A 26,777-nucleotide genomic window follows, 5' to 3' on the forward strand; every position below is an offset into this window, starting at 1 on the left:
TGGTAAAGTAGAAATTCTTAAGTTACGCAGGTGTGCTTGAAAATGGTTTACCTGGGCATTTATCAATCCACCTGACCCCAAGTGCAGGTCTACTAATAATTCTCACAATGAAGAAAAATAAACTTTGACCTCTGACCCTTTGATAAATGACAATAAATAATTAGCACAGCCCATACTTAACATAATTTTATTGTATTTGAAAATGAACTATCTCCGCTCTTCCGTTCCTAAAATGAGCACTCAAATTTAAAAGAAAACGACTCATACATATATACCAAGGTGTAAGTAAATACCAAGCAAACAATAAATTATAGGAGGACCCCTAACAAAGACAAAGAACTTCTCTACTGAAATCTTGTTTTTTATTTAACCAAAAAGGAAGCATTTTCTGAAATTTTGTCTTTAGGTCACAAAGCTTAACAATAGACCCCTTTTGAATAGTCATGGAAGGCTGTAAAAATAGAGATTGCACTTGCAAAATTAATTCATTGAGATATACATGAGTCAAATACATTTTTCTAGACTTCCTTCTTTCCTTTCTTTCCCTGCTTACATCTCCAGCACAATGATTATGAGTCCCGGGTAGTTGGTGGTTGCTCCATGTACCCTTGCTGATAAGTGAATAAATGGATAAATGAATGGATGGATGAAGCATAGTTTTTGATTATCTAAAACAGCCAAGGTTTGGGACTTCCCTGGCAGCCCAGTGGTTGGGACTCAGTGCTTCCACTGCAGGGGCAAGGGTTCGATCCCTGGTCAGGGAACTAAGATCCCACACACTGTGCAGAGCGGCCAAAATAAATAAATAAAGTTCATTTAAAAAATAAAAATAAAAATAAATAAAACAGCCAAGGTTTGAGTAAGTATTAAATTATCCTCCATTTACAAGAGCAATTACTTTTTCATCAGCTGCAAGAATGGGAAGTGTTATAAAATAGAGCACAATTTTGGACCTTTATGATGCTCAGCAGTATGCAGATCACTGGATTATCATCATGAAATAACATTCATTAAGCACTAAGCAAACAAGGAACTTTGCTCCCATCTAAGAGTTTACAATCTAATAAAGACACACACCCTACCCCTCCACAAAAACTGCTTCATTAAGTTCACAATAGCCATTCAGAGCTAAGTCCAAAGGATGTTTTGTTAGTCTTATCTTGCTTGACCTTGCAGCAACATTGACATAACTGACCACACTTTCTAGATATACCTTCTTCCCTTGGCTTCCTTCATGTTGTCCTTTCTTGGTTTTCTTACATTTGGGGTTTTACCCTCTTGCCCACATGTGCACACACACGCTCTCTCTCTGTCTTCTTTGCTAACTGACTTTAAATATTGAGTTCCTCAGGGCTCTGTCCTAGGCCCTCTTCTCATCTCACTTCATTTCAATGGCTTTCCCAACTAAAAGGAAAGGACCAGGCCTATCTTTATTGACAGCTATATTCCCAACATCTATCACTGTGCCTAGCACATAATAAATATGTATTCAGGAAATATCTGTTGAATTAAATTTACATTTGTATGCAAAGGGCAAGGATGCCAACACACTCTAGGTGGCAAAAAATAAATAAACCTAGAGGGACTTACACCACCAGATATCAAGACCTATTATAAAGCTATAATAATTAGATTGTGTGGTTATTGGCACAGGATAAGCAAATAGACAAATGGACCAAAAAGTCCAGACACAGATCCACATATGTATAGTTGTTAAGGAACTGTGGACCGAAACCACCCACCTTGGCCAGGCACGATGATAACCGCTTGCCTGAGTTGTCTCACAACAAGAGGTCCCAATAAGGAACATGGTGCTGCCTCTGAAAACTAACCGGGAGAATTCGGGAGGGGCCAAAAGAGGGAGGAGACGACCCACCTCCGACTCCTTCAAGCCGGAATCCATCTTGGCTGAGATGCACGCACCACCAGGAAGGGCCCTGAGTCAAACTGTGGGCCAGAGATGATTGGCCAGAGACAACCCAGAAACTAACCCCATTACCATAAAACCTAAGACTGCGAGCCACGTGGCAGAGCAGTTCTCCTAGGCTGCCTGATTTACCCTGCTGCTCTCCGCCTGGGTTCCCCTTTCCAATAAAGTGTCTTGCTTTGTCAGCGCATGTGTTTCCTTGAACAATTCATTTCTGAGCGTTAGACAAGAGCCCACTTTCAGGCTCTGGAAGGGGTCCCCCTTCCTGTAACATGGTGACCAGATTTATGAAAGCAGTAACATTGCAGTAGTGAAAGGATGGTCTTTTCAATAAAGGATATTGGAGTCAACTGAATATCCATACGGCAAAAAAGAGACCTTCACCCTTATTCCACCATACACAAAAATCAATTCCGGATGGATTGTGAGTCTAAATGTAAAAGGTAAACAATAAAGCCTTTAAAAGAATATTTTCATGACATTAGAGCAGGCAACAATTTCTTCAACAGGTCACAAAAGCAATAACTATAAAGGAAAAATTTAATAAACTAAACTAAATTAAGAACATCTGTTTACCAAAAGTCAGAGTGAAAAATCACAGAATGGGAGAAATATATGCTATATATATATATTTTTTCAACAAAAGACTTGAAATTCAAATATATAAAGGACTCTTACAAGTTAATAACAGTGAACATCCCAAAGAAAAATGGGCAAGAGACTCTAACAAAAGATATTCAAATGACCAAAAAGCACATGAAAAGGTGCTCTACATCACTAATATTCAAAGAAATACAAAATACAACCAGAATGGCTAAAATTGGAAAAGGCAGACAATACCGCACATTCACAAGGATGTGGGGCAATTCATTCTCAAACACTGCTGATGGAAGTATAATTTAGTATAACTATACAACCACATTGCAAAACTATTTAGTAGGATCTTTTAAAGCAAACATTCACACACCTTATGACCCAGCAATACTGCATCTAGATATATACCCAATAAAGATGCAAACATATGTTCACCAAAAGACATGTTCAAAACAACATTATTGATAATAGCCCAAACTTGGAAACAACGCAAATATCCATCTACAATAGATTGAATAAGTAAATCTGTGATAGAGTCATATAATGGAATATCATAAGGCAAAGATAATGAATAGACGCCAACTCTATAAAACAACCTAGATGAACTGCATGAATACAATGCTGAGTGAAAGAAGCCTGACACCTAAGAATATATACTATATGATTCAATTTATATAAAGTTCTAATAAAACTAATTTATGGGGCTAGAAGGCAGCATGCTGGTAACTTCTGCAGAGCAATAATGATTGATAGGGGATATAAAAGGGGGCTGCAGGGGACAGGAATAAAGACACAGATGTAGAGAATGGGCTTGAGGACATGGGGAAGGGGAAGGGGAAGCTGGGACGAAGTAAGAGAGTGGCATGGACATATATACACTACCAAATGTAAAACAGATAGCCAGTCAGAAGCAGCCACACAGCACAGGGAGATAAGCTTGGTGCTCTGTGTCCACCTAGAGGGGTGGGATAGGGAGGGTTGGAGGGAGACGCAAGAGGGAGATATGGGGATATATGTATATGTATAGCTGATTCACTTTGTTATAAAGCAGAAACTAACACACTATTGTAAAGCAATTATACTCCAATAAAGATGTTAAAAAGGGGGGGGGGGGCTGCAGAGATCCTGGTGATACACTTTTTTTTTTTTCTTATTTTTAATTTGGCTGCACTGGGTCTTAAATTGTGGCATGAAGGTTCTCAGTTGTGGCACGCGGGATCTAGTTCCCCGATCAAGGATCGAACCCGGGCCCCCTGCATTGGGAGCACAGAGTCTTAACCACTGGACCACCAGGAAAGTCCCTACTCTGTTTCTTGAACTGGACACTGTTACACAAGTGTATTTACTTTAAAAATTCAGAAAATGGACCACATGATTTTTGAACTTTTCTACATTTTTGTTATACTTTCTTTAAATTTATAAAACATATACATGTATTTGTAAAGGTTAACTATCTTCTCTAAAGTAAAGAGGAAAAAATAGCACAATCTGGCCAAATAGGGAGGGGAGCCTTAAGTCTGGGTCATCTAAGCTGGAGAAATAAACTGGGGAGTCCCTATGTGCCAGGCTTGTATTAGAGGCACTAAGTGCAAAGATGAAAAAAAGCCTAAATCCCTTGACTTCAAAGACCTCACAGCCTAAGGAAGGAAAAATCATTATGGTCAACTATGGTAAATTAGATATCCCCTAAGTAATCTAGAAAGCTTTTAAGATCTTAAAGCCTAAGGTAATTTACTAGCAGGAAATCCACCTCCTCTGAGTAAAAGGACCTGTTAAGCAATTCTAGATCAGACTGTTTGAGAAGGGAACAAAAGAAAGGGAGCAAAAGGGGAGCCAGGTGAGTCAGGTATGGTTTGGTGGGCACTCTGAAGAGCACCTGGGGTTCTTTATGTTTCTTGCCCTCTGTCCATTAGTTTTGATTTCATTCAGCAATTTTATGAAAAACCTCCTAGCCACAAAGTAGAAATTCCAAAACTTCACCTGCTTTTTTACTGACCTTGTCTCTAACCTCTAAGAGAAAACAGGATATTAGGCAGTAATTTCCTCAATTTCTCAGCTGCCCAGCCTCTCTTTACAAACTTTTCTGCATCCCCACCCATACTTGCTTTACCTCCTACCTCAGAGGAAGCTGAGTTCCCCTGCAAGTCCACACTAATCCCTCCATCTATAGTCTAGAGTTCATTCCATCTAGTTTCCTTGAGACCTAGTTCATTAGTTAGTTATGTCCAACTTTCTCCTTCCCATTCCAGCCTGGCCATTTGAAAGAAACAGCTAAATCCAAGCTTTACTTCTTTCTCACTTCCAGTTGACTCCACAAACTTACCGCATCTGGCTTCTGCTCCTACAATCCTGCCGAAATTGCTCTTGCTACTGATCTTATTCAAATCACCAATGACCAACTGACACCTTTTCAATTCTTATTTTATTTGCCATTTATCCTTCATAAAACACTTGCATTAGGCAGAATTCTAAGATGGCCCTCCAAGATTCCAAGCTAGAAGGAAAACAGGAACCTTAGTCCTAAAAAGGCAATTCTGCCAACAATAAGAATGAACCTGAAAGTGGATTGGACACCCTAAACAGAGAACCCACAGTCATGCTGACTACAGAACTGTAAGTTAGTAAATGAGTGGGTTTTTTTTTTTAAGCCATTAAGCTTATGGTAATTTGTTACAGATCAGGAGAAAACTAACACGACAGTACTCCATTGTCTTTGAAGACACTGCTCTCCTGGTTCTTCACTTTTTTTTTTTTTTTTTTTTTTTTTGCGGTACGTGGGCCTCTCACTGTTGCGGCCTCTCCCGCTGCAGAGCACAGGCTCCGGACGCGCAGGCCCAGCGGCCACGGCTCACGGGCCCAGCCGCCACGGCTCATGGGCCCAGCCGCTCCGCGGCACGCGGGATCCTCCCGGACCGGGGCACGAACCCGCGCCCCCTGCATCGGCAGGTGGACTCTCAACCACTGCGCCACCAGGGAAGCCCTGGTTCTTCACTTCTGAAGTTTCTTCTCGGTCTCTTGGTCACTAAATACAGCTTCCCCCTAGGAAGCAAAGACTTCAGAGAAGCAAATCCTACCTAGTTAATGTTTTAAGTTGTTCTTCAAATCTCCTGACAGTTTCACCATTTCACTTTAAATGCTGTTCACAGGTTGCCCTCATTAAATTGGAATCAATAGGCACCTCTCAAGGAGCTGCCTTAGAAGTATCACCAGCTTCCACAATTTCAACTTCCATCCCCAAAGTTTTAGCTACAGCTCTGAGCATTTTCCCAAGAGCATTCCAACTGCCTGCTGGACATTTCCATGTTCAAGTTTTACCGTGTCACTCATCGTTCTCTATGGCACAAGAGCAAACATTTACCCTAGTATTTAGGGTTCTCTCCTTCTAATCCCAACCCATATTCTCAGATGGCATTGGCCCCACTTCTCCAGGCAAGTTGATCTACTTGTGGTCCTGAACCTTGCTAATGTTACCGATCCCATATGGCATACCCACCTCATCCTCTCTACTTATCCTAATCTCACCTTTCTTCAGGGCCTACTTCAAACACCAATTCCTAAAAACAGCATCTATCTGTACCACACATTTATAGCTTTGCATTTCTATTTACCTTTTCCGGTATAATTATGTTAATTCCCCAGCTAGAACTCTAAGCTTCTTGAGGGAAGGCCCTGGAACTTATGCTTTTGTTCTTCCTCGAAGTCAGGTAGAGTATCCTGCAGGGAGTCTAGTAATTAGAGCATCTAACAGTTATTGTGCATATACTGTGTGACAAGTGCTTTCTACTTATTAGTTCATTTAATCCATGTAATAGACCTATGAGGTAAGTACTCTTATTGTCCCTAATTCGAGATAACAAAATGGAAACTTAGAAAGGTGATTTACCTATCCATACAAGCAGGTCCTCTTGTCCTACTTGATCTAAACAGCCCAGCAGATAGCTTGGGCTTCAGAGGTGTGAAAAGAGGGCAAATTATAGTTCAGCAAATTTTCTTTCTCCCCTTAACGCAAAGCTTTTACACAATGACCTTTGCCTGAAAAGCAAAGATAAATTCTAACCAAAGGATTCCAGATTCCACCTATGGGGAAGACCCAGTCCCACTCCAGGGTGTTCTAAAAACAACATGATTGTTTCCAAGAGGATGAATCATCAAAAGAACTGATTTTAGAGAGCAAGGCTGGTTCAGGCCTGAAAATGATGGAGAAAATCTTTCCTGGCCACAATCCCTACAGACGTACACAACAGGTGTTGTACAAGTTAACGAGTCACCAGGATCATCAGAACCAAAGGGAAGGGCAATGGTCAGAATGTCTACCCAAGTCACCCTTGGATCCTGGTATTTGAAATCAGGTAGTGTTTGTGTGATATCAGTGCTTTACATTCACAGAGGGGATTAGACTTTACCAAACTCCTTCAACTTATTATCTCACTTGATATTAACAGCCCTGTGCGGTGGAAAGACAGCATAGACAGGGCCCTTGCGTTTGCTGCTGCAGTGCACCAGAAGGCTGGCCAAGGAGGCTAGTAGAGACTGAAATCTACATGCTCTGGTCACCAAGCTCATGAACCTTAGTGGCAGAGCTGCTTCTGCCTGGAGGAAAAGGCATCTTTTCCTAATTTCCACAAAGGGACTGTATGAATAGGTGACAGCAACAAGGATGACTACTGGGATCCCTATGTTAAATATGTGGGTATCAATTATACCTCAATAAAGCTAGAAAAATAAAGAAGAAATAAAGATGTTGAAACCCAGGCTCAGAGATGTTACAAGATATAGTTAATAACTGGTGGATCCAAGATTAGAATTCAAGTCTTCCAACTTACTAGTTATAGTTTGCATGCTTTTTCAACTATACTACAAGTCTCCCATTGGTTCAGTTTAATGTAGGCTATCTCTGTCTTCTCATGTGGTAGACTGGTATCCTCAGCACTTTGCTCTAACCAGTGGAAACAAAGTCCAGAGCTTTTGGTGTAGTTCTGTCCTGAAGCCACAGCTGTCCTCTTACTGAGGAAGCTGAGAAACAGATATGTGTGCCAACTGTACCAAAAGGGATACTTTAGATGGATCTCCTACCACTTTTGGAAAAACAAATTAGACCACCTGTCCTAATGTTATGGATCATACATCATCACAGTGGCAGAGGGTCAACATTATTAATATTATGGGAGGTGGTGTGTGGAAAGGCCATAAGGTATGAAATCCAATTATCTAAATTTAGATACTAGCATTACCACTTATTAGCTGCCTGGCCCTGGGAGATAACAATAACAAATATTCATTGAACACATACTATTTGCCATACATGTACTTTGTTTACATGAATAATTTCACACAATCCTAAGAGGTATGTATCTTCATTATTCCCATTCCACAGATGAAGATATTGAGGTTCTGGAAAGTTCAAGTAACTTACCCTAAGTTACACTGTTGGGAAGTGGAGAAGCCAGGTTTCAAACCCTAGCAATATGACTCTAAAACCCATGTTCTCAATTTCTTAGTCTTTGTTTCCTCTAGAATAAAATAGAGATAATAATAACAGCTGCCCTACCCAAATAATCAGAATTATATTAGCATGTACAAGGGCATTTTCAATAAACTGTAAAGCAGTAGAGGTCAATGTATGAAATCCAAAGCTAACATTGACATGCAGATGGGTTTATGTGGAAGGTCTACACAAGTACGGATTTCCTTGTCTCCTTTCCACTTAACATTAGGAGTCAAATGAGTTGTGTTAAGACCATGCTTCTTCAAACAACAATGGTCTTGCTCCCACACATTTCTTACCCCACCCCTTTCCATATCCTGTGTTCCTACTTATGGAAGCAAAATACAGTGGGACATATCCTTAAACTGCTAGAGGGTACAGATTTTATTGTTCATTAGTTTCAACATCTGTAGCTTTAGAAAATTTCTTCACCACCTGGCAATGATGATGATGATATTTATACTAACTGATCACTTATTTATGTAGGCATCTAAATAAGTATTTTACATGCCTTATCAGTTAATCCTCAAAATAATCCTAAAAGATGGAAGCTATCATTCTTCTCATTTTTCAGATAAGAAACCAAGGTTTAGAAAGGCTAAATAATTTGCCCAAGGTGACAAAACCAGTGGATGAATAAGCACAGGTCTATTTTGTTTTTTGGGGTTTTTTTGCGGTATGCTAGGCCTCTCACTGCTGTGGCCTCTCCCGTTGCGGAGCACAGGCTCCGGACGCGCAGGCTCAGCGGCCATGGCTCACGGGCCCAGCCGCTCCGCAGCATGTGGGATCTTCCCGGACCGGGGCACGAACCCGTGTCCCCTGCACCAGCAGATGGACTCTCAACCACTGCGCCACAGGGGAAGCCCAGCTCAGGTCTATTTTGACTCCAAAACTCAAGCTCTACAGCTTAACTCTTATGCCTCACATCTCTCCACACCCAGAGGACAGTGCCCACATTTTCTTTACAATCACTGCCTCTCATTGCTTTATTTTTTTAATTAATTAATTTATTTGGTTGCACCGGTCTTAACTGCAGCAGGCAACGCCTCCCATTGCTTTAGTAACCATATTTTTCCTACCAAAAGTCAAAACATGTGGCCTGACCATGTGAAATAATTAAACTCTAGAAAAATCCAGGACCTGTGCTTATTGGGCTTTTACCTTCCTCCCTCATACCTGATCACCTAGAACAAGTCCTATTCACATTGTTCTTGGCTTCTCTTTTGAGCTCAGGCCTGGTTCCTCTTAGTGTTAAATCCATCTCCCAAGCAGAGGCATCCACCTAAACTCTTCACCCAAAAGCCTCAGAGCCTCGTGGAAAATGTGACCTCGACCAATCTTACCACCCTAAAAAATTCCTCTCGTGAAAGAAAAAGATGAAAAGAAATGGTTTTTTTCCTCTTTTCTTTTTTTTTTTTTTATATAAGTTGTCCTTGAGACATCTCTTTGAAACATCCCACTCTTCTAACAGTGGGCTCTCCCAGGGAAAGCAAGGAAAAGGAAAAGAGAAGTTTATCTGTTCTCTTAAGGGAGAGGCATTGTTTAGCCTCTCCATTCTAAAGTAGCTCTTTATTGCAGTTTGCACTGTAGGTCCTCTCAGAGAGGACAAAAAGAAAGCAGGAGACCTAAACTTCATATGCAGAAATAATCTGGAAATTCACTCATTCAACACATTTATTGAGCACCAACTTTGCAGTAGGCGCCGAACATTTATTATTGCTCTCTTCCATCTAAATGCAAGATAAAGAATACTCAAGAGTAGTATACAAGAAAGAAAAGATCTTTCTACATGGGGGAGAGGGGGAATGGTTATTGAAAAAATAAAAATAAGTAAATACCAGATAAGTGCTGTAAAGAACAAAAAAGTTGATGTGATTGAGAGAATCTGGTAAGATATTTACATTAGGTAGTCATTGAAGGCCTCAATGATGAAGTGACACCTGAATCAAGTTCACACCTGAATTAAAAGGACCCATCCATGTGAAGACTGGTAGTGGAGGACGCAAAGGGAATAGCTAATGTGAAGATCCTAATGCAGGAGGGATAAGCCTTTAAAGCAGAAGTTGGCAAACTTTTTCTGTAAAAGAGCCACATAGTAAATGTTTTAGGTTTTGCAAGTCACACAAGGTCTCTTGTTCCATATTCTTCTTTTTGTTCCTGTTGTTGTAGTTGTTTCACAATCCTTTAAAAATGGCAGTATAAAAATAGGCCTCTAGGGCTTCCCTGGTGGCGCAGTGGTTGAGAGTCCGCCTGCCGATGCAGGGGACACGGGTTCGTGCCCCGGTCCGGGAAGATCCCACATGCCCTGGAGCGGCTGGGCCGTGAGCCATAGCCGCTGAGCCTGCGCACCCGGAGCCTGTGCTCCACAATGGGAGAGGCCACAGCAGTGAGAGGCCCGCATACCGCAAAAAAAAAAAAAAAAAAAAAAAATAGGCCTCTAGCACAATTTGGCCCCTCTTAGTTTTCTGACCCCTGCTTTAGAGGAACAACTAATCTATTGTAGCTAGAGTAAACAAGGAGAAAGTGGTACAAGATGAGGTCTGAGAGGTAGTCAGAAGCCATATGGTATAGTGCCTTTTAGGTTAAATTAAGATTTTGGTTTTTTTTCTAAGTGTGATGGGAATCGCCTGGAGGGGGATAAGCAGGGCAGTGACATGATCTGATTTATGCTTTAAAAAGGCCATCATGGTTCTGTGTGAAGAACAGACTGTGGTGAGGATAAAAGTGGAAAGAGAGAGACAGTTGATTAGGAGGCCAGCTATCGTATCATCCAGGCACGAGAGAACGAGGAGGGTGATGTTAGAGACAGAAAGAATTGAACAGAGGGGAACTAAACACTCTCGATGAAAGCTCTATCTATCACTGAGAAACAAAAACACAGAAGAATTCTTGAAATTTTACTTTAAAATCAAAAGAGTACTACAAAGAGCTTGACTAACAGAAAAATCTTGGTTACTCAAAATTTTAGCAATATTTTGACATGTTTGATTTATAGATATTTGACCTTCAGGAAGATCATCTTTTCCTCTCTCTGAATCATTTCCTCTAGTGAAATGATTCAGTTTCTCCTCTGGTCCCTGACACTCATTATTTTCCCCATTTCATTTACATGTATTATGAAGTATACTGAGATTGTTCCTCTCATTTCGGAGTACACTGCAGTCAACCAAAAGAGCAAAACTGTTTGCTCTTTTAAAATCAGAGAAACTGGGCTTCCCTGGTGGCGCAGTGGTTGAGAGTCCGCCTGCTGATGCAGGGGATACGGTTTCGTGCCCCGGTCCGGGAAGATCCCACATGCCGCGGAGCGGCTGAGCCCGTGGGCCATGGCTGCTGGGCCTGCGCGTCCGGAGCCTGTGCTCCGCAACGGGAGAGGCCACAACAGTGAGAGGCCCGCGTACCGGAAAAAAAAAAAAAAAAAAAAAATCAGAGAAACTTCCAACTTCCCTTGGCAACCCGCCCTTCCCTCAAAGTTTTCACCATGAGGAAGTTGTAAACGTAGGTGGTTCTCACTCTACCCAAACTCATTTTCTTATTCTTTCTTTGATAAAAATGAAGCTGAGTTTTTGAAAACTCATCAAGGTGTACATTTAATTTGGGCACTTTCGGGGTATATTTGGGGGAGAAAACAAAAACAGAACCCAGACACACACACACAGAGGTTCCAATGATGGCAACATTTAGAGAGTAGGCAGATTAGATAGTGTCATAGGTTAGGTTCCTTGGAGACAGATTCTGAGACCAATTTCAAGCAAGAGATTTACTGAGGCAGGACGCAACTGGCAAATACACCTGCAACGCAATGAGGAAGACCAGGAGAGTCAGAGGGAGACACTGACCCCAAAGTGGTTGCAACTTGGCCAATACCTGTGGTAGCTGAGACAGGTCCCTCAGACTTGTCTTCAAATAAGGCAAGGAAGCTGGGTCTTTGCATCTTAAATCAGCCAGTCACTGGCTGTGGGCCAGTGAGGCATAACCTGGGAGGCTAACCTAAAGTGAGGCAGTTCCCTGCAACCTAAGGCAACACCCAGCAAAAACAAAGCTTTTCACCATCAGGAACTAAAATTCCCAGCAGCTGAGGGAGGAGTACATTACCCGTGAAGAGAGGATGTGGATTGGAGCACCACAGTACCCACTACAGAGGGATACTCAGGTGTTCTCATATAGTCATTTTTATTGTTTAATATGAATCAAGGCAGTATTTTACCATGGGTTTATAGTATTTTTATTAAAATACTCTAGTACTTTTTAGTATACCAAACATATTAATCAGCATGGCAATTGGTATTTACCACATAATACAGTATTTTACCACTTAAAGCATTTTTATTAAAAATAAATAGAGACCATTTTCAAATGTTTAGGAACATACTCTCAAAAAATACTGCTGGAAAAGTGACTCAAGTGCCATGTCAACTGTGTACCTTTTTGCTGCTGCTGATTAAACCTGAGTCATTTTTGACTCTTCCTCCTCCCTTATCAAGTCCTATGGCTCCTTCCATGATAAGACTCCTCCATCTATCATTTTCTGTCACTGCCACCAATTCTGGTCTCCACCTTCATCTCCTCAAACTTAAAACATCTCCTGTGTCCAGTTTCATCCAAGTTGTGTTGGGTTTTTTTTTTTTTTTGTCAGGGGGGATGCTCCATTGCATGACTTGCATTAATTACTCAAATAGTCATTGAAAATCTGTGCAAGGTACCAGGGAAATAATATTGAGCAAAAAAAGACAATCCCTCCATCTTTTATGAACATAAATTTTTAGTGAGTGAGAGGGATTTTAAACAGTAAACTCCATGATAATTTCATGGCAGTTGTGATAAAAATGCTATGAAAAAGTACCAGATGTTATGAAACCATACAATGTTGGGACCTGGATTAGGGGGTCAGGGAGGGGTTTTCTAGAATAAGTAAAATGAGCCTTGAGGAACAAAAGGATGAATTTCAAAGGAAGTATGCTCCATGCAAAGAGAATACCATGCTTCTTACTGTCAGGATCTGAGGAGGAGGAAGCATGGTGTATTCAAGGAACTAAAGAAGAAAGCCAGTAACTAACATGCTAGAGTTCAGGGTTCATTTGGGAAGCTGGAAGGAGGTGGGGAGTAAAGTAAAGCAAGATAAAGTAAGTGAGGGCAATACAAAACCATTAAAAATGGGGTTTTACGTCTGCACACCAAGTGGGGGAAGCGGCAGGGGTGGTGGTGGTGGTATGAATTGGGAGAGTGGAATTGATACATACACTAATATGTATAAAATGGATAACTAATAAGAACCTGCTGTATAAAAAAATAAATTAAATAAAATTCAAAACTTCAAAAAAAGGGGGTTTTATTTTACTTTTAATGTTTCACTTTGAAATAATTTCAGAATTACAAAAATGTTACAAAAAAGAATTTCCCTCCACTTTTCACCCACATTCTCCAAATGTTCACATCTTAAATGACCACAGTGTAATTATCAAAATCAGAAAATTAACATTGATTCAGTACTATTATCTAATTTACAGACCTTATTTTACCAACTGGCCAACTAATGCCCCTTCTAAGAATCCAACCAAGAATCACACATTGCATTTAGTTGTCATGTCTCCTTAGTCTCCTTTAATATGGGACAATTCCTCAGTATTTGTCTTTCATGACCCTGACACTTTATTTTTTTTTTTTGGCCACGCGGCACAGCATGCAGGATCTTAATTCCCCAACCAGGGATCGAACCCACACCCCCTGCATTGGAAGCGTGGAGTCTTAACCCCTGGACCAGCAGGGAAGTCCCCTGACCTTGACACTTTTGAAGAACACTGGCCAGCTATCTGGTAGAATGTCCCTCAATTTTGGTGTCTCTGATGTTTTCTCATGATCAAATTCAGGTCATGCATTTTCGGCAATAATACCACAGAAGTCATGTTGTGTCCTTCTTAGTGCATTATTCCAAAAGGAACATGATGTGGATATGCCCCATTGTGGTAATGATAACTTTGATCACTTGGTTAAGGTAGTGTCTGCCAGATTTCTCCACTGTAAAGCTACTATTTTTCCCTTTCTACTTAAGTATCTTTGGGAAGATACTTTCTGACTATGTGAACATCCTGTTTATCAACATACTTTCACCCACCAATTTTAGCATCCATCAATGATTCTTGCCTATATCAATTATTCCTGTGGTGTTTGCAAGTGGTGATTTGCTATTTTCATCAACGCTTCTAATTAGTTGGAATGCCACTATAAGGAAGAGTTTTTCCTTCTCCCCTGATTTATTCATTTATTTTTAATAGCATAGACTCACAGATTCATATTTTATTCTATAGGTTATAATTCATTATGATTATTTATTATGTTACTCAAAATGTCCCTGATTTGGCCATTGGGGTCCCTTCAAGTTGACTCCTAGGCACTTCTGACATGGCCCCATCAGTTTTTTAGCACATCTCTACTTTCTGGCACTGCAGATGTTCCAGGTTCATGTACTTTTCCTTTGCTACTAGTCTAGGATTAGCAGTTTCTCCAAAGAGCCCTTGTTCCCTCTATTGGAGATAGCACTAGGTATACTCATTGGTTCTGGGGTATAACTTGCCTTAGGCCCTCTTAGCAGATAGAGCCAAAAGCATATGTATGCCCATATCTGTGTGTGTTTATCTATGTATGTATATCTATAAAATCATTAGTTTGTATCGATACTTCCAATTCCAAACATCTCAGGGTTCATTCTTTTTTTTTTTTTTTCAGGGTTCATTCTTGCCTTAGAAGTGTCTCTCCCTTTTAAAAATTCACTAAATATTTACTGAACACCTGCCAAGGGCCAGGCTCTGTGCAAGGCACTGGGGATACAATAGTGAACAAAACAGGTATGGTCCTGGCCTGCCCTCATGAAGCTTAGAAGGCATAATTCATGGATTACTCCCCTTTTCTCCAAATTGCTAAATTTATGCTTTCTACTGGCTCCTTCTCACCAGGATTTAAACAGGCCACAGAAGGACTTCAAGCAGGTAACATAAGCAGTTCTACATTTCTTAACAAGTCATTCTACTTGTGAATCGAAGGAAGAAAGAGTAAACTGGAGAGGCCAATTGTCAAATCAGTTGAAGAGGGATGAAAGCAAAGGTGGGGAGACCAATTATGAGACTAGTAAGTAGTCCAAGGTAAGAGATGACAGGCAACTGGACTGGGGTGAAGGGAGGGGGCAATGGAAAAAAAAAATAAATGGATTTGAGAGATAGGAGATAAATGGACCACACCTGGTGACTGACTGAAGGGTAGGGGGATGAGGGAGAAGGATGACTCAAGGAGGACTCCTAGGTTTCAGGGAGTGTGTGCAGATATATTGGCTCAGATTTCCATATATTGTAAATATATGACAATACGTCTCTTCCATTAAATGGTAAACAACCTGATGACAAGAACAGACTAACAATGTATTATTCATATATTTGTATCCCCAGTATTCCCACAGTGTCTGGTACATAGTTGGAGCTCAAGAACTTGTGTTGAATAAACAAATAGGTGATCTTTCTCAGACTTACCGAGTTGAGATTTCAGCTGTAGGGTATCAAGTTAGTTATAATACCTTCATAAAAGCCTAAAACTCTTTTAGTAGAGGAAAATGACTTATACTGAATATCTATTCTCCCAAAAGACTATATCCTGGTCTTTTAGTTTATTACATACACTTTCTCTTCTATCACTAATTCATCTTACCCAAGAGGTAAAACCCAGAAGCTATAAAATAGAGGTAAACATTTGACTATAACAATGCAATTTCACTTCACCCCCATCAGATTGCCAAAAAATTAAGGCCTATTAAGAGCCTATTCCTGGCAGGGAGGTGGGGGTAAGCGGAGGCCTCTGTTTCCTCACCTCCCAAATGAGGCTACGTGGATTAGGTGAAGTGTTTTTAGACTCAAGCAGGCATTTAGTAAAGATTGACACTGCCTTTCTCTTTACATATCCATATACTCCTCCTTCGAGACCCAATTCAAACCACTCCTCCACTAGGAAGCCTGCCCAGACCACTCCAATATGCAGCAACTTCTCTTCCCTTCTCTGAGCTCCTGGGTTAACTATCTGTAAAATTCTTCAGAAATTAATCATGGGTAGTTCTGTGATTGCTCTTGCAATAAATCACTTTCTTCTTTACTTATTTAACTATCACATATTCATACACTGTTCTCCAGTGAAGTCAGATACACCTGGATTCAAAGGTCAGCTATGCCACTTATTTGCTATGACTTCATCTCTCCAGTGTTCAAGTTCTTATCTGTGATATGAGAGACACAGCCATCTATCTGATAAGGTCATTGTTAGGGTTTGAGATAATGTGTGTATAGGGCCCAGCACATGCCACATATTAGGTGTTCAATAACTAGATGCCAACAGGCAGTCGTTAAGGGCAGCTGTCAGACCTTTTTCAAATGTCAATCCCCTCCCAGATACAGCACCTCACAGTGCCTCACACATGGCTGCTGCTTGATATTTTATTTACTTATATTCCACCTTGTCCAAAAAGGACCTAAGGCAGGTAGGTGTTCAACAAATATTTGTTAAATGATTACAGGCCACACTTCCCATTCAGATTTTCTTCTTCTTTCTTTCTTTCCATTTTTCCATAATAAGCAGAACCACCATAATGTTGTGACTTTTTTTTTTTTTGGCCACACGGTTTGTGGGATCTCAGTTCCCAAACAGGGATTGAACCCAGGCCACGGCAGTGAAAGCCTGGAATCCTAACCACTAGACCACCAGGGAACTCCCAATATTGTGACTTTTTAAAAGCCTTTCATCATCCTTCACTTGCACCAATGATTTTTTTTATTTAATTAAAAAAATTTAACTATGAAATACATGCTCATGGTGAAAATGAAAACATCATAAGGAAATAAAATGAAAAGTAGGCTTCTCTCCCCATATTCAGTTTCACCATCCACATGTAATATTAAAAAAACAACAACAAAAAACATTTCCTATGTGTCTTTCTAGAAATCTCCTTACATACACATGCTAAGTTAAATAATAATAATAATTTGGATAACACTATAGATACTATCTACTCCCTGCTTTTTTCACTTAACATATGGGTAGTATTTATTGGTTTTGGAGTTTGGCAACTATTCAACCTTCTTTAAGTTATTAAAGATCCGCCCTGATTTAGCAGCATAAGCATATAAGCTCCACAAGAGCATTTTTGTCTCTTTTGCTCTCCTCTATCCCCAGCACCTAGATAGTAAATGAATCATAACTATATGGTCAAAAGTGCTTGCTAATGAATGTACTTCCTTTTGAGGAACTGCCTTCATTCAAGGTACATTGCCTTCCTTTAGCCAAGTGGCAAGGAAGATTGATTAGATGCTCTCTCCTTAGATTTTGAACTGTGAGCAGAATACACACAGTTGGAGGGAGTTTATCCATTCCAGTGCTGAACCCATATGAGAGCACGGAATGTTCCTGCAAGACAATTCTCTGTGGTAGCCTACCTGACTGCTTCCAGCCTGGTTCTCCTGCCTTACTTTCAATCCTGTGAGCTCACCCAATTCCTTCCAATAAATTTCCTTTTGCTTAAGTTAGCTCAGTGTTTCTCAACCTCAGTGCTATTGACATCTTGAGCCACAACATCTTTGTTGTGAGGGGCTGTTCTGTGCATTATAGTATGTTTAGCAGCATCCCTGGTCTCAACCCACCAGATGCTAGTGTAACTATCAAAAAAGTTTCCAGATGTTAACAAATGTCCCCTAGTGGGACTGAATTAGCTAGAGTTGATTTCTGTGGAACAAAAAAAAACCCTAACTGATGACCACTACATCTTTAGCAACTTTTCATTATGGCCTATATAGAAATATCTCATTTGTTTCAATAGCTCAGCTATATAATACTATGTTATATTGATATGTCATAAGTTAATACATCAGTCAACTAACAATGGATTTTAAGGCTTTATCTGGTGTTATTTTAAACAACAGCTTTATGGAGATACAAGTCAAACACCAAATAATTCACCCATTTAAAGTGTACACTTCAGTGATTTTTAGTATATTCAGAGTTGTGCAGTCATCACTACAATCGATTTTAGAATGTTTTCATCACCTCAAAAAGAGGTGCACATCCCTGCACACCTTAGTTGTCACTCCTCAAAACTCCATCTCCCTCAACCCTAGGCAACCACTAATCTAATTTCTGTCTCTGTAGACCTACCTATTCTGAACACTTCATATAAACGGAATCATAGAATATGTTCTCTTTCGTACTGGCTTACTTCACTTAGCACAATGTTTTCAAGGTTCGGCCATGCTATAGCATTTAACAGTACTTCATCCCTTATGGTTGAATAATATTCCATTGTATGGACACATTTTATCTACCCGTGTATCAGTTGATAAGCATTTGGGTTGCTCCACTTTGTGGCTATTATGAATAATGCTGCTATGAACATTCATGTACAAGTTTTTGTGTAGACAGGTTTTCATTTCTCTTGGGTATATATCTGGGGGTAGAACTGCTGGGTCATACGGAAACTTTATGTCTAACATTTTGAGGAAGTGCCAGACTGTTTTCCAAAATGGCCCCACCATTTTACCTTCCCATCAGCAGTGTATTAGAGCTCTGACTTCCTCACATTCTCACCAACATTTATTATCACTTATCATTTATTATTCATCTTTTTTATTATAGCCACCCTAGGGGGAGTGAAGTGGTATTTCATAGCGGTTTCGATTTGCATTTCCCTGATGGCTAACGTTGGTGAGCATCTCTTCAGGTGCTTACTGGCCATCTGTATATCTTTGGAGAAATGTCTATTCAGATCCTTTGTCCATTTTTTAATTGGGTTCTTTGCCTTTCTATTATTGAGTTGCAACACATCTTTATATATTCTAGACACAAGTCATTTTTCAGATACATTATTTCCAAAAATTTTCTCCCATTCTGAAACGAGTGAAAGTCTTTTCACTTTCTGAACAGCACAAAAGTTGAAAATGTTTATTGTCAGTCTTTGGTAAAATAGTGTGAGATGAGCAGCTAGTTCAGCTTGTAGCTCAATCATGTAAAGTGTTTTGCTCTGAGACAACTAACATACTTTGGATGCAGCAGAAGTGTGCATATTTCCCATTTCATCACCCAGAATATTTAAAATATGCATATCCAAGGGTCAAAATTTAATAAATGAATAATTTTTACTGCTTAAGTGAACGTCTGTTTTTCTTCTATGTGTGTGGTAGTGAAGACTACATAACCATTAGTACAGTTTGGTGTCCGCGCCTTTAACGGTGCTAAGGTTCACGCGGTTACATCCGCCATTGTTTGTGCTATCAGTGTAAAGGCCAATGCAGTGAAAGAGGCAAATAATGTTTTTTTTTTGTTTTTTTTTTTTGCGGTACGCGGGCTGCTCACTGTTGTGGCCTCTCCCATTGCGGAGCACAGGCTCCGGACGCGCAGGCCCAGCGGCCATGGCTCACAGGCCCAGCCGCTCCGCGGCATGTGGGATCCTCCCGGACCGGGGCACGAACCCGTGTCCCCTGCATCGGCAGGCGGACTCTCAACCACTGCGCCACCAGGGAAGCCCCAAATAATGTTTTAGTATTATTATAAAAATAGCTTTGACCTCACATACCTCCTGGAAAGGTTCTCAGGGAGCCCTAGAAGTCTGTTAGACGGCTTTTTGAGAGCTGCTGCTCTGACATCCACACTTGTTTAAAAAAGAAAATAATTCTTTATATATACATTTTCGCATAAAATTGATACTCCTGAAACAAGATACAAGAAGGAAGATGTGGCATCTTATCCTGTGATTTTTACCTACTCTTGACATACCACTGCCTTATCCCAGGGACACCTAACCCGGAGAGAGGAATTTAACCAAGGACAATGAAAAGTAATGAGTCTTCCACAATATTTATGAGGAAAAGAAGACTAATTAGTAGATGATTTTTTTTGTAAAATTATTTACCCTTTGTAAATATCTTTTCCGTTAGAGTTGACATAAGCTGTTAAAATTCTATTCTCTGAATAGCAAATGAAGATAAAGAGACAGGTTTTAGACTGTCTTCTATAAGTGGCCAGTGAAGCCTCTGTCCAGAATTAAGAAAAGGTCAATTCAAAGTAATCTTAAAGGGCTTACCTGGTGGCACAGTGGTTAAGAATCTGCCTGCCAATGAAGGGGACAGGGGTTCGAGACCTGGTCCAGGAAGATCCCACATGCCGAGAAGCAACTAAGCCCGTGTGCCACAACTATTGAGCCTGCGCTCTAAAGCCTGCGAGCCACAACTACTGAGCCCACGTGCCACAACTACTGAAGCCTGTGCGCCTAGAGCCCATGCTCCGCAACAAGAGAAGCCACCGCAATGAGAAGCCCTCACACAGCAATGAAGAGTAGCCCTTGCTCACTGCAACTAGAGAAAGGAACGAAGACCAATGCAGCCTAAAACAAATAAACTTATATAAAAAGAAAAGGTAACATTATAGATGCTAAGCCAGTAAAATGTATTCTGGGGACCAAGGTCTCCCTATAAAAGTCCTTTAAGAGACCCAGGAACATTATCTATTTGAAAACTACTTAGCCAATCTAAGGCTCTTCAAAGGACTTATAGCTGTGTTAAAGCAAACTTCTGAAATAGTTACAGACCATGGCTAAGTTACTGAGACCTAGGCCAGTCCTAACTTGTCTTTGTGCCCAACCCACCCTGCATACCACTGCAAAATTAATCCCCCTAAATCACTCTGACATTGACTCAAGAACTTTTAGTAATAATTAAGAGCTAACACCAATGGAGCTCTTAACCATGTACCCAGTGTTGTCCTGAACAATTTAAATGAATTTTCTCATTTAATCCTCCCAGTAACCCAGTGAGGTAGGTTCTGTAATTCTCCTCCTGAAGATGAGGAAACTTTGGCTTAAAAAGATTCAATAACCCACCCAAAATTGCTGAGCCCCTGAGTGGCAATGCTAAGACTCAAATGTAGGTTTGAGTTGAAGCTCTCAACCACTAAGGTATTTCTGCAGAGATACCATTGGTCTAATAATCACTTAGGAAATTTGTTTTTTAAAAAAACAGCTAATTGGGCACAACTACAAGGCACATGGATCAGAATTTCCAGGGTAATTCTCTGACTCACAGCAGGTTTGGGAACCACTACAAGTTAACTCTCCATTTCCTACATAATGGAGTCCATTTCTTATGTCCTCCTCCCAGCAGGATTCTAGGATAAAGGCAAAATTCCTTAAATTGGCTTACAAAGCTCTTCAGAGTCTGTCACTTGACCGACCTTTGTGGTCCCGTTTTACCCCAAGTCCTCTCTTTGTTTTGATTTCTCCTCTTCACCACAGGGCTTTCCTTCTCAGGGTATTTGCACATGCTGTCCTTTGGCCTGGGATGCTCTTCCCTCCTCCCTTTGTCCAATTAACTGTTGCTCTTCCTCAGTTCTCAGCATAATGGACACTTCCTGAGAAACTTTTCTGACCTCCCTGTCTAGGTAAAAACCCTAGTTATTATCTCTCATAACACCATGTACTACATTTGCAACCTAAAAAATGTATTTATGTGATTCTCTCTCTCCCACTATAAATGGTAAACTCCACAAAAGTAGGGACCATGCTTGTTTTTCTCATTATTGTGTCTCCAGTACCTAGCTTAGTGCCTGTCACATAAATATTGCTTGTTCAATAAATACTTATCAAAAGAATTAATAGCTTCAAGGCCTTTTAACTATTCCCTACTTAACCAACCAATCATATTTTTCACTCTTACTCAACAGAGACACAGTTCCAGTTACAGAGGTTAACTCCTCTCTCTTCATCTTTTCATCCTTATCCAGACCCAAGATCCTTCTCCACCTCTTTACCTACATAATTCTTATTGCTACAAGGTAGAGTCTAAATTCCCCTTGTTCCACAAAGTTCTCTAACACACCAGCCCATAACAGTCTCTAAACTTCTACCTCACTTTGTATTTCTAGGCCAATTCATTTGGCACTTAATCAATCATATGCTTCCATGTATCATGATGTAGTATTTCATATGTAAATGCTTTGCTTTGATTTTTTTTAATATAAACGTTGGTAGGTAGTTTGTATGTTCTTAAAGGGTAGTTATTGTTTAATTTGTGACTAGAGTACCCAGGCACATCATAAATCCTCTGGAAATGTCTGCTGAATAAATTAATGAAGAATATTCTGTGGCCTGCAATGTGGACTCAGCCTGCAATTTATCACCAAATTTGGCAATTGACAATTCTCCTTGGAAGGCACCTGGATACTTTATATATCTCTTTGGAATATCTCCAGGGCCCCTTTTGGCAGACAGTTCAAAAGAAGTGTCATGCGAGAACATTAAAGTAATATACTACTTTAAATTTCCTAACATATTTAGAACAGTTCCATACTCAGGTATTTCTAAATCCATTATAAAATTATTAATGCATAAGTGCATTTCAACTTTTTATTTTGGGGGGGGTCAGACTACGATCTAAGCAAGTAAGAAGTTTTTTCCTTCAAAATCATAAAGTAAATTATAATTCCAATTATTCCAAGTCTTATCTGAAAACACAAGAGCCAAGGAAAACAAAGTTGACAAACAATACTGAAATTCAAGCTATGTGTGTCACCCATTTCAAATTTATCTGAAGGAATTTATTTCATGAGTTCTATCAATCATGATTTTTGTCCATACTAATTAAAAAATATAAAAAATTAAAGTTAAATTAAAGAATTATCAGTTATCTGTTCATCTGTTTCTCTTTAGATGTCCTTATGAACATTTTCTATGGAGCTAATTTTTTAACAGCTTTACTGAGATGTAACTTACATACTATAAAATTAACTCATATTAAGCATACAATTCAGTTTTTTAGGTATATTTACAGAGCTGTGCCACCATCACCAGAATATAATTTTGTTTTATCTTATTTTTTAAATTGCAATATAATTCACAAAGTTGTGTAACCATCACCACTCTAATTCTGGAAATTTTCATCAACCCAAAAAGAAACCTCATACCCGTTAGCAATCTCTCCCCATTACTCCCCAACTCTTCCAGCTCTAGGCAACCACTAATCTACTTTGTCTCTATGAATTTATTCTTAACATTTAATATAAATGGAATCATACAATATGTTGTTTTTGTGACTGGCTCCTTTCACTTAGCATAATGTTTTCAAGGTTCATCCATATTGTCACATGTATCACAACTTCATTCCTTGTTATAAGCTAATCACATTCTGTTGTATGACTATACCACACTTGGTTTATCCATTCATCAGTTGATGGATATTTGGGTTGTTTCCACTTTTTGGCTATTAGGAATAATGCTGCTGTGAATGTTGGCATACAAGTCTTTGTGTAGACATATGTTTTTATTTCTCTTAGGCAGATACCAAGGAGTGGAATTACTAGGTCAGGTGCTTATTGCTTTTTTTTTTTCTTTTTTTTTTTTTTGCTAATCACTCTTAAGATGAATAACAGAAATTTTTTTTCCTATTTCAAAGGATTTTTGACACAGCCAGGAAACAGAATTTTCATGAAAATGCTAATATAAATTCTTTTTTTTCAATATGCTAAGATCAAATTCTATTTTTTGAGCGGCATGTATGTATCAATCTCCTTGTGGCTGACAATTGCTTAAGAGATAAATACGCAGTAAGGGAAGACTTACCCAGTAGGAGTAGCAATAAATAGGAATTTAAAATATCAAACACCCTGATTAAATTACTTATTTCCCTCCCCTGTCAGGGGCCTGCTTCTCGTTTCATGAGAAAAAGGTGAAGCATTAATTATAATTAGTCATGTAAATTCCCAAAGCTTTTCATAAAAGCATCCTTCAGAAATTGGAGGCCAAATAAACTTCTGGTCACATGTTATTTTTGTTTTTCTTCCTCGTGATGTACACTCTAGTTCAAATATATTCAGGAAGCCGACTTTGAGCAGAGAATTAAGAGCGGATTGTAAAATTCTACGTAAAAAAAAAAAAAGAGCTTAAGCAACACATTTTAATTTAAAGAAAAATCAAACCTCTTACGGCAGAAATTAGGCATAATCAGGGGAAAACTACCAGACATCCTACCAATCGCAGCACTAGAGAACGTCACAGGTCATCCAAAAGACGCATTCCTGTTAGCCAACAGCTCTTTTCCTCCCGCCAAAGCTGTCCCTAGAGCGTCAGAGAATAAACCAACGAGCGATTCATGATTTTTCCCTTTTGATCCCCTCCCCTCCCCCCACACACACACATCCACCTGCTTGGAGGTGTCAAGGCGACTAGAAATGGTTAACAGCGACCAGCAGCAGGGAGAGAAACAAACACCCCTGACGACCCACAGCTGAGTAAGCAAGAGCTGTTTATTCACGAACACGTTCCGTTTGGAGACTAGTGGCGAGCCCTTGAAAGCCCAGGCACATTTTAGAAGGTTCCTAGAGAGGCAGGGAATAAACTCCCCCCATTACCCCGCCCCTCTCCCCCACCCCCCCGTCGGGCAAACATACACGGAGAGGTTCTGGTGGGAACCACCTCGTCTAGGCAGCCACTGCCCTTCCGACCCCTCAGGAATAACCTCACGTACTAGAGCATCCGACCCCTCACGGGGGTTGCGTAACTCCTCAAAATGGGTTCAGACGCGGCCGACGCTGGCCCCAGCGCCGAGGGCTTCAGAAGGGGCTTCTGCTACCCCCACCCCCGCCACGGCCCGCCCCGACGCCGCGGCCGCGACTGGGGACCCTGCCGAGAAATGGCCCTTTAGCCCGCCCCCCCCCTCACCTGGCTCGGTCCCACCTGAGCACGAGAGCTGAGAGAAAAAAAACAGGCAGGGAGGGCTGACCTTGATGCTACTGACGGTGGAGCGGCACATCCCGCTGCTTCCTGGAAAGCGGCCCGCAAGACATTTTTCCCCCTGGAGGAAGGAAACGGGAGGGCGCCGGCCGGGCGGCGGCGGGCGCGACGGCGGTGGTCGGGGCGGGCTGGGCAGCCTCTTGCGGGGACGGTCCGAGGACTACATCTCCCAGGCTGCTCTGGGCCGCCTTACGTCGTGACCCCGGCGCGCACTGAAGTGGTGACTCTTACCTCACAAAGGTAGCTCCTCCGCCGGCAGCAACTCGGCGCCCGCGGTCCATGGACCGGAACCCTGGGCCGACGGGCAGGAACCCGGGCCGCGATCGCCGCCTCCCCGCCCCAGGCTCCTCCTCCTCGCTCCCCACCGCCTCCTCCCGACGCCCGCGGGCCGCGCACCGCCACCGCCGGGCTCGCGGAGCCGCCCCGGGAGGCTGGGTGGGGGCGTTCGCGGCTGCCGCCGGACTGAGGCCTACTCCGCCGCCTCTCAGTGCTATTGTCCCTGGGCCCGGGCCCACTGGGGAGGCGAGTGCGCCGCCTCCGACGAAGATGCCGGACCAAGCCCTACAGCAGATGCTGGACAGGTACGGGCAGCCTTGGGGGAGGACGTGGGCCGGGCCTCGGGGCTCTTCGGAGCGGAGCCTAGCCTGCCGGGAGGAGTTCCACGGCCTGGGGGCCGAGTGAGGGGCAGAAAGTTTGGAGTCCGTACTGGGGGGAGGACGTAGCGGGCGGCCTGGGTGCGTAGACTTAAAGCGAAACTTAGTTACGGATTGGTGTCTGGTTTTGTCCGAACGCCGTTGCGAAGTGAGAGGGGTTCGTGTGAACCCAGAGAATTAGTTTCTTCTTCTTACTGTCCTCCTCCCCTCCCCCCAAACTGTGTTGTAACGTGTTTGTCAGCGCTGTCACTGGCAAGAAGGACCAGACATTCTCTGGGGAGTGATCCCCCTCCAATTTGTACACTCCTTCCAAAAACCAAGGATAAGCATTCTTTTGGAAAGCCTGATAGACTGACTTCATTCCTCCTTCCTCCCCCATCCCATCCCCACCCCAAACTATAAGGGCAAGAGTAGCCGCAAGGGACTTTAACGGTCAGACCAGAGTAGAGGTTATGGAAAACAGCCGTAAGTCCAGCCCTGAACACTTAGCGTATTTTACCGTTCGTTGAGTTTACTGAGAAAGTTTCATCTTCTCATGGGGCAAGTTCCTGGGGGGGCTCCAGTCGGTAAAACTCTTTCTGTGAAATCGGCTGCACCGCCCTCTGCTGTTGAAATTCTAGGCCGTGGGTTCTACCACGAGTTTTTGGAGACCCTTACTCCACATTTTCCCCTAAGCCACGACATCACTTCCTGGTCTAGCCAGTGCTACAGGCTAATGCATGTTTGGTTGCCTACAACTCTCAGTAGACCATTTGCCACCCAGTTCAGCGTGTGGTACAGGTCTTCGTACTGAGGAAAAGTCCAACTGTAAGGTTGGCAATGAAAGGCCAACCTTAAATGAGATTATACCCAGTTAAATGCTGTTTGGATCACACCCAGAACACAAGTCACTCAAGAGTACATCTTCCAGAGTGACAGGCATTTCCTTTGGAGCTTAGAATTTTGAGACATCTAAGTTGATAGAAATCATGTACTGACTTTTTCAGTTGGGGTGACCCAGTGATTAATCCAGCCCTTGTTTGAGGGGAGCATTCAAGTCAAGTTGTACTGACTAACCCCTTTTTATGTAAGTAGTTTACAAGCTCCCGGAAGGCAGAAACTTACGCATCATTATTTATTTTGAAACCTACAGCAGAGCCTGGCACTAAGCAGGTCATCAGTAAATATTTCTTTAATGAACAAATGTATGAACTTTTTTGTCATTTTCCCCAGTTGTCTAGAGGTTTGATAATTTACCAGGTTTTACGAGGTAAATTATAATTTACCATACTGGCAAATTATATAGGACTACTGAAATATGCCCACAGGAGACCACTTTCTGCC

At 41.4% G+C, this 26,777-nt stretch overlaps 2 protein-coding genes across 3 annotated transcripts in view; one reads left to right on the forward strand and one right to left on the reverse strand.

The window, feature by feature from the left end:
- CPEB3 (cytoplasmic polyadenylation element binding protein 3) overlaps nucleotides 1-24,873 on the reverse strand; it is a 180,217-nt gene extending 155,344 nt beyond the window's left edge. Inside the window, exon 1 of the mRNA XM_082630111.1 lies at nucleotides 24,791-24,873. The gene's annotated coding sequence lies outside the window, so the exon portion shown is untranslated. The remainder of the gene's footprint in view (nucleotides 1-24,790) is intronic.
- Nucleotides 24,874-25,016: 143 nt separating this feature from the next.
- Nucleotides 25,017-26,777, forward strand: part of MARCHF5 (membrane associated ring-CH-type finger 5) — a 56,155-nt gene continuing 54,394 nt past the window's right edge. The window contains exon 1 of one of the 2 annotated variants that reach the window (XM_082630219.1): nucleotides 25,017-25,382. In XM_082630219.1, the coding sequence (XP_082486345.1) occupies nucleotides 25,081-25,382 (302 nt within the window). In that variant the 5' untranslated portion in view covers nucleotides 25,017-25,080. The remainder of the gene's footprint in view (nucleotides 25,383-26,777) is intronic. The other variant, XM_082630220.1, reaches the window with a different exon arrangement.

Source organism: Mesoplodon mirus (genome assembly GCF_964341445.2).
Source record: "Mesoplodon mirus genome assembly, chromosome: 2".
NCBI lineage: Eukaryota > Metazoa > Chordata > Mammalia > Artiodactyla > Ziphiidae > Mesoplodon > Mesoplodon mirus.